The sequence below is a fragment of the Carassius carassius genome, chromosome 46, assembly GCF_963082965.1.
Source record: "Carassius carassius chromosome 46, fCarCar2.1, whole genome shotgun sequence".
NCBI classification, from domain to species: Eukaryota; Metazoa; Chordata; class Actinopteri; order Cypriniformes; family Cyprinidae; genus Carassius; species Carassius carassius.
Window position 1 is genome coordinate 23,494,774 of NC_081800.1, and position 12,447 is coordinate 23,507,220.

General features: G+C 38.2%; 1 protein-coding gene and 1 long non-coding RNA gene across 2 annotated transcripts in view; both read left to right on the forward strand.

The window, feature by feature from the left end:
- Nucleotides 1-6,804, forward strand: part of LOC132129507 (uncharacterized) — a 24,287-nt gene extending 17,483 nt beyond the window's left edge. Inside the window, exon 3 of the long non-coding RNA XR_009428533.1 lies at nucleotides 6,671-6,804. This is a non-coding gene — a long non-coding RNA (uncharacterized LOC132129507). The remainder of the gene's footprint in view (nucleotides 1-6,670) is intronic.
- Nucleotides 1,947-6,804, forward strand: LOC132129506 (protein-glutamine gamma-glutamyltransferase K-like). The gene is made up of 14 exons (XM_059541137.1): nucleotides 1,947-2,079; nucleotides 2,417-2,805; nucleotides 2,940-3,131; nucleotides 3,262-3,513; nucleotides 3,628-3,746; nucleotides 3,939-4,046; nucleotides 4,195-4,372; nucleotides 4,460-4,598; nucleotides 4,686-4,878; nucleotides 4,969-5,122; nucleotides 5,266-5,550; nucleotides 5,715-5,875; nucleotides 5,967-6,103; nucleotides 6,306-6,804. Exons 2-14 carry the CDS (start codon nucleotides 2,418-2,420, stop codon nucleotides 6,451-6,453), a joined length of 2,454 nt encoding a protein of 817 aa, XP_059397120.1. The 5' UTR covers nucleotides 1,947-2,079; nucleotide 2,417; the 3' UTR covers nucleotides 6,454-6,804.
- Nucleotides 6,805-12,447: the final 5,643 nt, after the last annotated feature.

A 12,447-nucleotide genomic window follows, 5' to 3' on the forward strand; every position in this document is an offset into this window, starting at 1 on the left:
GTTTGTGTCGCTGCGTGGTACTTACACATGACGTGAACTTCATGAATGCTGAAAACATGACTTGTCGCATCCGTGATATGAGATGCAAGAAGAAATAAATATATGACAAAAATAGTAACGCACAGTGACTTGGTTAAGTAACTTTAATCTAATTACTGGTTTGGAAATAGTAATGCTTTAGATTACTCGGTACTGAAAAAAGTGTTCAGATTAGAGTAACGCGTTACCGGCATCACTGCCTACCACTAAACCTAACCCTACCCATAATGTTTTCCTAAAATCAGTGTGAATCTCAGTTCTGATTGGTTGATTGGAATGTTGTTCCAGGAACATGTTGTACTTGGTGAAATCACACTCGCTGGTCTGTAATACATTATACAAATTATTTTGGAGATTATAAACTTACAGTAGACAGCCGTATCAGAGCAACCCTGTTTTTCAAAAGTACCGTGCTGAAAACTCATTGAGCACTTCTTGAGAGTTTTGCATCTCCAAAATATTGGTTTCCATCCAACATCTTCATCAACTGTCACACCATCACATATTGCACTGATTTCACTGACTAAACTAAATTATGTCATTTTAAGTAAATCCATTCTAATGAATTGATTTCGATTTGGATTAAAGGATAGATGGAATGAAATATGAATGGATGAATGAAAGGACAGAATGATGGATGGATGGGCGGTCAGACTGAATGAATACTGAATGAATGAATATTGTCCTTTTCATTGTTTTCTGTCAAGTTTGAACAGAATTACTAGACACTCTGTAGTTAAGTTATATCAATTTGCTAAAGCCTTTGTAGAGTCATTATTCTTTTAATAATGTGCTGAACAGTTGATTTATGGATGTATTTGGTTAATTTTGATTTAATTGGTCATATTAAAGGCTTTTTTAACTTATTTTCTCATACGCATTCTGGGTGGAGGATAAGATTCAGGTTGGGGATAGTGAACAATTATATTGTCTCAGAAAAAAAAAAATCATGACCTACTTGAAAATGCCTTTTATAATATAGTTGATAAATCCAAAGGTGCATAATGATTTTCAAGTTATGAAATCAGATTCCTTGCTTCCACTTGCTCTTGTCAGATAGACTCTTCCAACATCACTGCATGGGGACGCTGTTTTATTCACACGGCCTGAAGCAACATTTTATCTTCTGTCAGGGAAAAGCAGAAATTTAATTAAAGATGAACATGAAAAATAAACAGGTCATTTTTTAAATAAATTCTCTAGCATGAGAATTTTCATACTCATTTTCTCTGCTTTCCAATTTTATGAGTCATTCTATTTAATAACTGACTAACAGTCATATATCAAAGAGTCATCCTTGTTCTGACAATCATGAGAATAAATGTAGAATTAACAGTAATGGACTCCTATCAATACTGCAATTTAATTTAATAATGCACTATTACTGTATGTATCAGACCTAATTTGGCCTTAAAATCTCTTATCTAATCTCTTTGTTGAAGAGAGCTTAATTTCTTCAAATGTATGTACAAATATTTTTTTTTCTCCTTTGCAACAAATGCACAAATCATTGTGCTGCTCTCTTAATAAAAAAAGATTAACAAACAGGGTCATTATGAAATATATAGACACATGTTGCTTATAGAATGTTTCTGATATCTAGGTCTCTGAGAGAATGTTAATGTATACAGCAATAAGTACAATTCAACATAAACATTAATATAAGTTTAAAGTTAAGTTTATATATAATATAAACGTTTTATTACTGTTGTCAATATCTTGGTGTATCCAGCATAGGCAGTGTCACGCTGATTTTAATGAGTTCTATTCTCTGGTATAGATGTTAGTCTAAAATGAATGTTCAGAACAATTCAACTAAGATGTTAATTTGTCCCATTAATTCTCTAAAAGAAACAATTAAAATGAATATGACTCAAAATCCTGGGATGGGGTGGAGATGGAGATGTAGTATAAATATCCCGTCTGCTGTAGAGACAAACTACAGAACGAGCCACAAGCTGGTTAAAGCAGGACTTACTGTTCACTTTCTGCAGCAGTTTTCAGTTCAGTTTCTCTTGAACAGACAAGGACAACATCCATGTAAGTAATCATCTCAGACATTGTTTGAAACTTTATCAAATTATTCATTTCTATTAGAAAGCTGACATCTAGAATTCATAGGCTGTTTTGTGGATCAAGAGTTGGTTACAAAATGATTGTATTGGTATGATTGTGTAAGTTTATATAGTAAAAAAATTTGGGAACAGCCTAATGTTTCATTTAAGGATATGTTTTTTGCTGTCTAGTGATTACAGCTTAAAAAGAAACTGGAGATCTGATTTCTAAGAACAAAGAGACCCAATTTATGAATTATTAACCATATACTGACCAATTACAGATCACACTCATGACTCTCATTTCTTTCTTTTTTGCCCAGCATGCCTTTTGTATACAACCCATACAAAAACCTCTGCAGCGTTGGCCGTTTCCCAGCCATTAAACTGCAGGAGTACAACTGCAGGAAAGCAGCACACTACACACCGGTTCACACCAACCCTCGCGTTAACCCATGCACTACCCCTTATCATTACCCATATGTTAACCCTTGCATTGACCCATGCACTACCCCTTATGCCTACCCATATGTTAACCCTTGCACTACTCCATATGCTACTCCTTGCGCTACTTCATATGATTATCCTTGCGGTACTTCATACTCTAATCCTTATGGTTTTGTTACACAATGTCATGATTATGACACAAAGGAAGTCGTCGTTAAGAATTATGTGGATGACTGTACAAGCACGCAAGTCTGTGGAGCAGAGAGTAAGAGTCTTCACATTTTCTTTATCTTTGTCCTGAAGTGTATGATGGGAAATGTGTTATTCTTAATCATAATAACTCAATGAATTATTTGCTTGAAAACTAATTACCTGTGTTTTGCTTTACAATTTTCTCAGATGCTGTCCTCCGGGTGAGTAAAGTCGACCTTCTCAAATGCAGGACCGGACTGAATCGTCAGGAGCATCACACACATTGTTTCCTTGATGACCATCTCATCGTCCGCAGAGGACAGTGTTTCAACATGTGGGTTGATCTGTGCCGTCCTTTCAATCCCAGTTGTGACAAGCTTCACCTGGAGCTCAAACTAGGTTAGTTTTTAAATGATTCAAGACAACAGATGATATACTGTATCTATATATGTAGAGGAGGAACATGTGAGGAGCTGAACCAGCATTTCTACCGTCACTGGAATCTCTTGTTGTTTTGTATGTTTAACAGGTCATATCCCATCCATCCGGGACGGCACTTATGTGATCGTTCCAATTGTGGAAGAATTCAAGAAAGACTGCTGGGGGGCAAAGATTGTGGAACGAGGCCAAAACCGAATCAAACTGTGTGTGCACTCTGTTCCGACTGCTTGCGTTGGACGATACCAGCTCAGTGTCGTGACACACTGTCCAGGAGGCAGATTCACTTTACCTTATGTTCCTGAAAATGACATTTACATGCTGTTCAACCCCTGGTGTAAAGGTACGTGTTTGATTATACTTTAAAATAACAACTGAAACCTAAATATGAAAATGTAATAGAGTGAGGAAAGAAAAAAAATGCTTTTCCATTTAAAGCAAATGTTCTCTTTATCAGATGACTGTGTGCACCTGAGTGATGAGGCGGAGAGAGCTGAGTATGTGCTGAATGACATGGGCAGAATCTACTACGGAACTAAGCAGCAGATTGGCTGCAAAACATGGAACTTTGGTCAAGTAAGAGCCAACATTTCATTAATTTATTACGAAAGTTCAATGATGTTCATTATATGTTAGAGACAAAGGCACCACTATGGTTTCTGTTTTTTCCTAATCTTCCCATACTTGAGATATAAAAGTGCACAATATAGCATGAAGGGGTTGTTTCTCAATATCTAATTTTCTTCCTCTGTGATCTGTGATTCTTAGTTTGAGAAGGGAATCTTGTCTGCGTGTATGTATGTGTTGGAGAAGAGCTGTACACCTTGCTCAGGGTGGGGAAGCCCCATTAACATTTCCAGAGTGGTTTCTGACATGGTGAGTCTTCATTTCCTTCTTATCAACACCCTGAATTCATTTGGAAATCCTTCAAAACGGTCAGATTTGTTCTCTTCTGAATGTGGTATTTCTTCACAAAGTTTATTGCATTCAAAATAAATTTGTTTAAATCATCTTTCCTTAACAGGTTATTGCCAACAAAGGCTGTGGTGTGCTGGTGGGTAACTGGTCACACTGCTATGGAGATGGAACTGCTCCTACATCCTGGTGCAGCAGCAGTGCCATCCTGAAACAGTTCTACAAACGTGGAGGAACGCCAGTCAAGTATGGACAGAGCTTGGCCTTTGCTGGAGTCACCAACACACGTAAGAGTTCCTGCAGACTGGATGAAGAAGAAAACATTTTGAAATCCTGATTGTAATTAACTCATATTCTTCTTCTCTTTCTCGTAGTGTTGAGGTGTTTGGGTATTCCTGCTCGTCCAGTTTCAAACTTCTGTTCTGCTCATGACACTGATGTTCATTTGTCAACTGATGTCTACTTGGATGAGAAATTTCAGCTGATCGATCACATGAACCGTGATCCAATCTGGTAAGTATCATTACCATTTATAATGTCACCAAGAGTTCCTCTAAATGTCCATGAAGTGTTTCTAGATCTTTCTTCTCTTCCATGTAGGAACTACCATGTGTGGAATGAGGCCTGGATGACTCGGCCAGACCTGCCATCTGGTTTTGGAGGTTGGCAGGTGGTTGATTCCACTCCTCAACTGACCGGCCAGGGCTTCTTCCGCTGCGGCCCCACCTCTGTTGCTGCGATCCGCAGCGGGCAGGTCTTCCTGAAGCATGATGTGCCCTTCCTTTTCGCAGAAGTGCGTTATTTCCTTTAATTTACCATTGCATACAGTTTACATAAAGTTATTATAATGACATATGACTTATGATTCCTGTTGTGTCTCTAGGTGAACAATGATAAGGTTTACTGGCAGCGGAGATGTGACGGGACCTTTGGTGTTGTTCATATTGAGAAGGATGTAGTAGGTCACTGCATCAGTACCAAGGCCGTTGGCTCAGATCAACGTGTAGACATCACAAATTTCTACAAACACCCATTTGGTAAAACCTACAAGCATTTCACTTAAAACATCTGCTTCAGCCCTCAATACTTCTGAACCATGGTGCTTATGGAAATAATGAACTTTGGTATCTCTCCTGCGATTCAATCATATGTGCATTTTACTCTGTCTTTTATTGATCAGGATCTTCTGAGAAGAGCACTGCTTTGGAAACAGCCCTTCGTCATGGCTTGAGAAGATGCACATACCCATTGCCCTGTCCTGAGGATGTTGTCTGTGAAGTCAGCCTGAAAGAGGATGGACTATGTGTGGGCAAGGATGCCTTGCTTTATATCAATCTAAAAAACAAATGCAGCTCACCTCGTAGCGTCACCCTCTACAGCCAGGCTGCAGCCACGTACTACACCGGAGTCAGGAAGACCTTCCTGAAGAGAGACCAGACATGCATCGAGCTCAAGCCCTCTGAATGTGAGAAATCATAAAGATTTTTTTAAAAAAAAGCTGAATGTGAGAAGTGATAAAGAGCTGCAATACATGATACCACCCAGTTGGCATTATGCAGCTTATGGGTAAAGAGACTTGTAATGAAAGCATGAGTATTAATTCAGTGTTTATCATTTTTGCTATAATAGGCAGACCTCTGGAATGGACCCTGAGTTATGACGAGTATAAGGAACACCTGGTGGATCACTCCTCACTGATGCTCAACCTCTTTGGACACGTGGCTCAGACGAAGCAGGTTCTGGCCACACAGTACAACTTCAGACTGCGCACACCAGATCTTGTTATCGCTGTGAGTTTAAAGTTAGAGTTTAACTGTTGAATCTTTTGATTGGTTGGAATTATTTAGTGTTAAATTGTGTCTTGTCTGTGGTTCTTCTCAGCCTGTATGTGATGCTGTCTTGGGTCAAGAAGTGCCAGTCAAAATCACTTTCCAGAATCCACTGCCTTGTGTCCTGAAGAACTCTGTATTCCGCTTTGTGGGACTTGGACAGCAGCATGCCAGAGTTGTCAACTATGGGTAAAACTGATTTAATCGCTCAATAAAATAATGAATAATTTTTGCATTATTCTATTTATTTTTGAATTAATTATATAAATTATGATTGTTGAACATAATAGTAAACTCAAACTGTGTTGCTAAACAGTTTTTATGATTATTTAATAATAATAAAAAATTAAATATATATAGTATTATAAAATCATCTTTCTTTCTTTCACAGTGACATTGCAGGGAATTCCACAGTGTGCCTGACAGAGAAGTTTATTCCCACGTGTCACGGCCCACAGAAACTTCTGGTCTCATTGGACTCTCCTCAGCTCACTCAGGTTCATGGATTCTCCAACATTGCTGTCAAACAGCATTGTTAAACCAATCAAATAAACAAAACGAAACGTCATGGCTCCAGTGAATAGAAAGCGTTCACACTGAAATGATTTGCAGAGTTAGATAACAGCTGTTAGTTTCTCTTAACTTTCAGGTTGTAAACCTTAAACTTCTCTAATGCATTTAATCATGATGTAGGACAATTGCACTAATGCTTTATGCAAGACAATATTGTCTTTTCATCTTTTCTGATTTTTTTAGTAGTCTTTCTGAAATTGCCTTTTATGAGTCTGAAAGCTTATAAATGTAATTCTGAATAGTCATTAACCAGTTTTTCCTCATTTGAAAACTCGAGTAATGTAATCATGGTGTTGGTTACTCTGTCCTGTGTAGCTTCAGCTTCAAATAAAATATAAAAAGAAAATCCAGCATACTAAACTGTGTCAGTTTGTGATATTGAGATGGATCTATTAAAATGAGGCTTTATTCATCTTGTCATTTAAGATTAGTAATACATTCTCGTCTTATATACTTTCCATAACATAGAAATTTATATATACATTTATTCAAACCTTTGCAGACTGCTTGTTTCTAAAACCTCAGAATATTAATATAATATGAAATACTGAATTTTGGGTGAGGGATTATATAGATTCATGAGCGCAGAATACATGGGGGATACAGGGGATGTGCCCTCCCCACACAGCAAACGGACTTGGCCCAAATGTGGCCTCAAGCTGGCACTGCCAGCTTCCTGTTGGCAATGGCATGTACCCTTTTAGCCAGAGCTGGGCCATGTGTGGAAATGACGGCACAGCGGGGATCAGGCAAACAATATGAGGGCCGATTGTTGGTGGGAGGAGTGTGGCCCAGATCAGTCTAGTGATATGTGGTCCAAATCAGGCTATGATCTGGCAGCATATTATGTGACGCATGATAAACAAGATATAATAATATAATATAGATCAGTGGGAACAGTTAAAATTACATTCATAGGAGATATGTATCGCCTTCCTCTGTAGCTATCGTAACAATTAAAAAATTTGCCTTAAGAAGTTTTATAACAAGTTTTACAGCAGCGATATCAAACGCTCATTGGCTCTCGTCTGTATCGTCATAGATTGCAACATGCCGTGTTTCCGGTGATGCATGTTTTGAATGAGAAACACGCGGCTTGAAGAAGTGGATCGGGATAGTATTTTCAGCGTTTAACAACTTAAATTATGCCCTGCTCCTCGCACTTCTATTATATTCTACCAGAGAGGACTGCAACTGAAATGCATCGTCATTTGGACTACTGTGGTACTGCTCTTTGACACACCTGTAATAAATTATGATTAAGTTACATCTTTCTATCTTTTACGTTTCTCTTTTAGACTGTATACTTTATACACTCACTCTTTATTGGTTGATTTGTTCTTTATAAAAATAAAAAATTCAATGCAATACGTTTTTTCATTGCACATGATTTGTGGGTTTTAAGTCTGATTTTCTATTCAGTTTAATGTACTTTATTGGCATAGATTGTGTGTACATTACCAGACAGCAAGCAGTTTTGGCCCAGATCAGGCCCACATCTGGCCCATGTACAATCCATGCGGGCCAGCTGTGGGCCGATACTGCATGTTGCTGCCTGTGCTATATAAGGCTCAGGTGTGGCTCAGATTTGGGGATTCTGGTTTAGTTAAGGCTGAGAATTGGCACCAATAATCAAGTTCTTGTCTTTAATCAAGTTCTGAGCCATTTCAGGGCCGTCATTCTTTGCGGCACTTGGGCTTAGGGAAAAGTGTTTGTTTGTCCCGGATCTGGGCCAGAAAACATTTGCTATGCGGATCCCCACACTTTTTTTCGGGCAAGTCTGTTTGCATAGAAGTTTTCAGGGGCCAATGTGAAAAAATCTAGATTTAAATTCAAAGAGAAAAGATATTCTATGCATGACCTGGCATTTTATTCATATCCAACAAATTGGCGAAATCAGAGGCAAATCGGTGCACGTTCACACGAGTGACAATTACGCAGTGCCGATGCCCGCAAAATATTTGGCATGCTAAATAACTGGAGCTGTTGGCGATTTACAATTGCGTTGTGTGCAATGATTTCTGACTGAAAACTATATCGACAATGACCTACAGCCAAAAGACCAAGATACAGGGCAGAGGGAAGTTTGGGGTGGAGTTGTAGACCAGAATATCAGTATTTTAATAGATATCTATATGTAGAAACAAGCACAAACTTGTTTATAACAAGTTTGTGCACAACCTTTACACAAACCTTTAACTATCATTTTGCATTATTGACACACTGTTTTCCTAATGAATGTTGTTCAGTTGCTTTGACGCAATGTATTTTGTTTAAAGCGCTATATAAATAAAGGTGACTTGACTTGACAAACATTTGCTTGACCAGCTGCAACATCAGTATAACAGTTACTGCTAAATAATTATTTACCTCCAACTCTCTTTGCAGAACACACAATCCCTGTTCCCTGCATCTCCCTCCTGCATAATCTGTTTTTCTTTTTTTCCTTGTAGCTGGTAATTAGTGCACAGACAATTTGCGGGCTATAATCTTTTAAATATTTCCAGCTCGAAAACTCTGACACACACGGGCTCTCATATTATTTGCTTTTCACTTCTCGCATGTGTTGTGATGTGAAATGTAGTTTGCAGACCAGAGTTGTCGGGGATTCTTCCTATGATGAAGTCATGCAATGTGAAACTCCCGGTCGCAACACAGAAGCAACTGTATGCTACCCAAGATGGACATGCAGTTTGAAAACAACGGTGATCCGACTAGTTTGAAAATCGTGCACTGAACTTGGCATTAAATCGATGGATCTCCAACCCTGCTACTGGAGAGCTACAATCCTGCATACTTCAGTTCCAACACTGCTCCAACAGACCTGTCTGTAATTGGCATATACTTACGCCAAGTTCACACTGCACAATTTTCAAACTAGTTGGATCACCATTGATTTCACACTGCGTGACTATCTGGGGTAGCACAGTTGCTGCTGTGTTCACATTGCACAATGGATCAGCTACAGGCAGTTTCACATTGCATGACTTCACAATAGGAAAACTTGCAGACAGCACTGAACTCTGAACTACATTTCACAACACAGAAGAAGTGAGAAGGAAATAACGCGAGAGCCCGCGTGCGTCAGACCAGAGTTCTTGAACTGGAATTATAAAAAAATGAATTATAGACCCCAATTGTCTGTGCACTAATTTCCAGCTACAAGGAGAAAAAGAAAAAACAATTATGCAGTAGGGTACGGTGGACCAAGGTGACATGGTCAGTTCACTTAGTTTTGTCATGGTCACGACATAATAACTCATGGGATCCTGATAATATATCATGGCCAAGAGATAATGATTTGAGGGAATGTCATATTAACTCTTGGGAACATGATATGTCGTGGCCATAAGATCATTTTGTCGACATAACAAAATCGAGATGCTATGTTGAGGGAATGACATCTAGTTCTTGTGGCCAGGAGTTTAATGCGTAAACAAACCTGCGTGACCATAGAAACCTGAGATTATTAAAAATAGATAAAACATCTGTATTAACCTTAAACATTTAATTTAATAATTGTATTGTAGCAAGTTCGTTTGGAGGAAAGGAAGAGGACAAAGGGTCGGCTGGACTGCTGACGTATTTATTTAACAAATAAAATTAAAGTTCACAAACACCAACTGGTGACTTTTATTCTGATACGTCGGCACAACACTCTCGGTTTGCTCTTTCCGGTTTCGGTTGCAGGTTTGCGTCAGCAGTCCGTCTCTCTCTCACTTGCTTCCGACTCTCCTGGCGTTTTATACTCTCTCCACGCCAATTACTAGAACAAGAAACAGGTGATGATAATTTTCGCCCAAACCACTCACTTACCGCTCGTCTCCTGATTCTCTCTCCCGCTGCAGACTTCGCTAAACCACGCCCCCCCTGCCACATGTATATTATTATTATTGTGTTTAAATTAACTTAAGCTTAACTTAAGTAAACTTAAGGTTTGTTTACATTAAACTCTTGCCCACAATATAAATATGTCGTTCCCTCAACATAGTATCTCAAAAGGAAGTCATTACCTCGACGTAATGATAGTGCGGTAACAACATAATATCACGTTCCCACAAGTTAGCATGATATTACCTCAATTTAATATCTCTTGGCCATGATATATTATCACGGTCCAACAAGTTATGTCTTGGACACAACAAAACTAAGTGAAGCGACCATGTCTTCTTAGGGGCGCCATAGGAGATGCAGGGATTGTGTGTTCTGCAAAGAGAGTTGGAGGTAAATAATAATTTTGCAGTAACTAATGCTGATGTTTGTGCTTTTTTCTACATATATCTATTAAAATACTGATATTCTGGTCTATAACTCCTCCCTGAACTCCTCTCTGCCTTGTATCTTGGTCACTCATTGGCTGTAGGTCATCGATGATGTAGTTTTCAGTCAGAAATCATTGCACACAATGCGACTGTGAATCGCCGACAGCTTCCAGATACATACTGTACGTCGGCGACGTGTCGGTGATTCCCTCACATCGCGTCTTTGATAATTCACACTGCGTGATTGTCACTCGCGTGAATGAGCACCGATTTGCCTCCAATTTCAGCCATTTGTCGCGATTTAGTAAAAACTGTCAGCGAGTGAAAAATTTGGCTAAAGTCATGCAGTGTGAACTCTGCATAAGCTGTTCGCCAATCACAATGCACTGGGACAGCTATTGCTTCTATGACTTTGATTTGGACTTTCTGCTCGAGAGCACCCTCTGGCATCTAGTATGAATGAAATATGAGAGTATTTAGCGCTCTGTAATCTCATTATTTTGGATATGAATAAAATGGCATGTCAAGTTTTTCATCTTTAGCTTCTCTGACTTCTTTTAAAATGACCTGTTTACAGACTAAGACATGGTGTATTTATTTTCCTTATCACTGTCCCAGTAGCTCCCCAGAAATAACAAGATAAGTACAAAAAATACATTACAAAAATAGGGAAATGTAATATATTTTTTGTACTTTGCCGGCAGCAACTGGGACAGTGATAGAGATTGCGATCGACAGGTTTTCGACCACTGGTCTATATTAATATTTTAGGTTTTAGAAACAAGCAGTCTGCAAAAACTTGGATAAATGTGTACATAAAATTCTTTGTTATGAAAATATATAAGACAATAATGTTTTACAAATTATTATTATTTTTGTTAAATTTTTTTTGAAGCTGAAGCTACACAGCACAGAATAACCAACACCGTGATATTATTACTTGAGCTTTTAAATGAGGAAAAACTGGTTAATGACTATTCAGAATTACATACATACATTACATACATTAACTCATAAATGGCATTTTCCAAAAGAGTACTAAAAATCAGAAAAATTAGAAAGACAACATTGTCTTGCATAAAGCATTAGTGCAATTGTCCTACATCATGATTAAATGCATTGGGAGATGTTTAAGGTTAACAACCTGAAAGTTAAGAGAAACTAACAGCTGTTATCTAACTCTGCAAATCAATTCAGTGTGAACGCTTTCTATTCAATGGAGCCATGACATTTCTTCTGTTTTGGTTATTTGATTGGTTTAACAATGCTGTTTGACAGCAATGTTGGAGAATCCATGAACCTGAGTGAGCTGAGGAGAGTCCAATGAGACCAGAAGTTTCTGTGGGCCGTGACACGTGGGAATAAACTTCTCTGTCAGGCACACTGTGGAATTCCCTGCAATGTCACTGTGAAAGAAGGAAAGATGATTATATAATGCTATGTATATTGTAAAAAAAGAAATATTTTATTAAATAATTAGACAAAATGTTTAGCAACAGATATTGAGTTTACCATTATTTTCAGCATTCATAATTTATATAATTAATTACTTGAACCATCAGTGTATGATTCAGACTCACTTAGCCAACAGTTTATTTTCCATGCATCATTTTTTATATCCATGTTACAGTGAAATAATTTAAAACAATCACTCAGAAAATCTGTCCTTTCTTGCCTGCACTCGAGACGTGCTCGCCA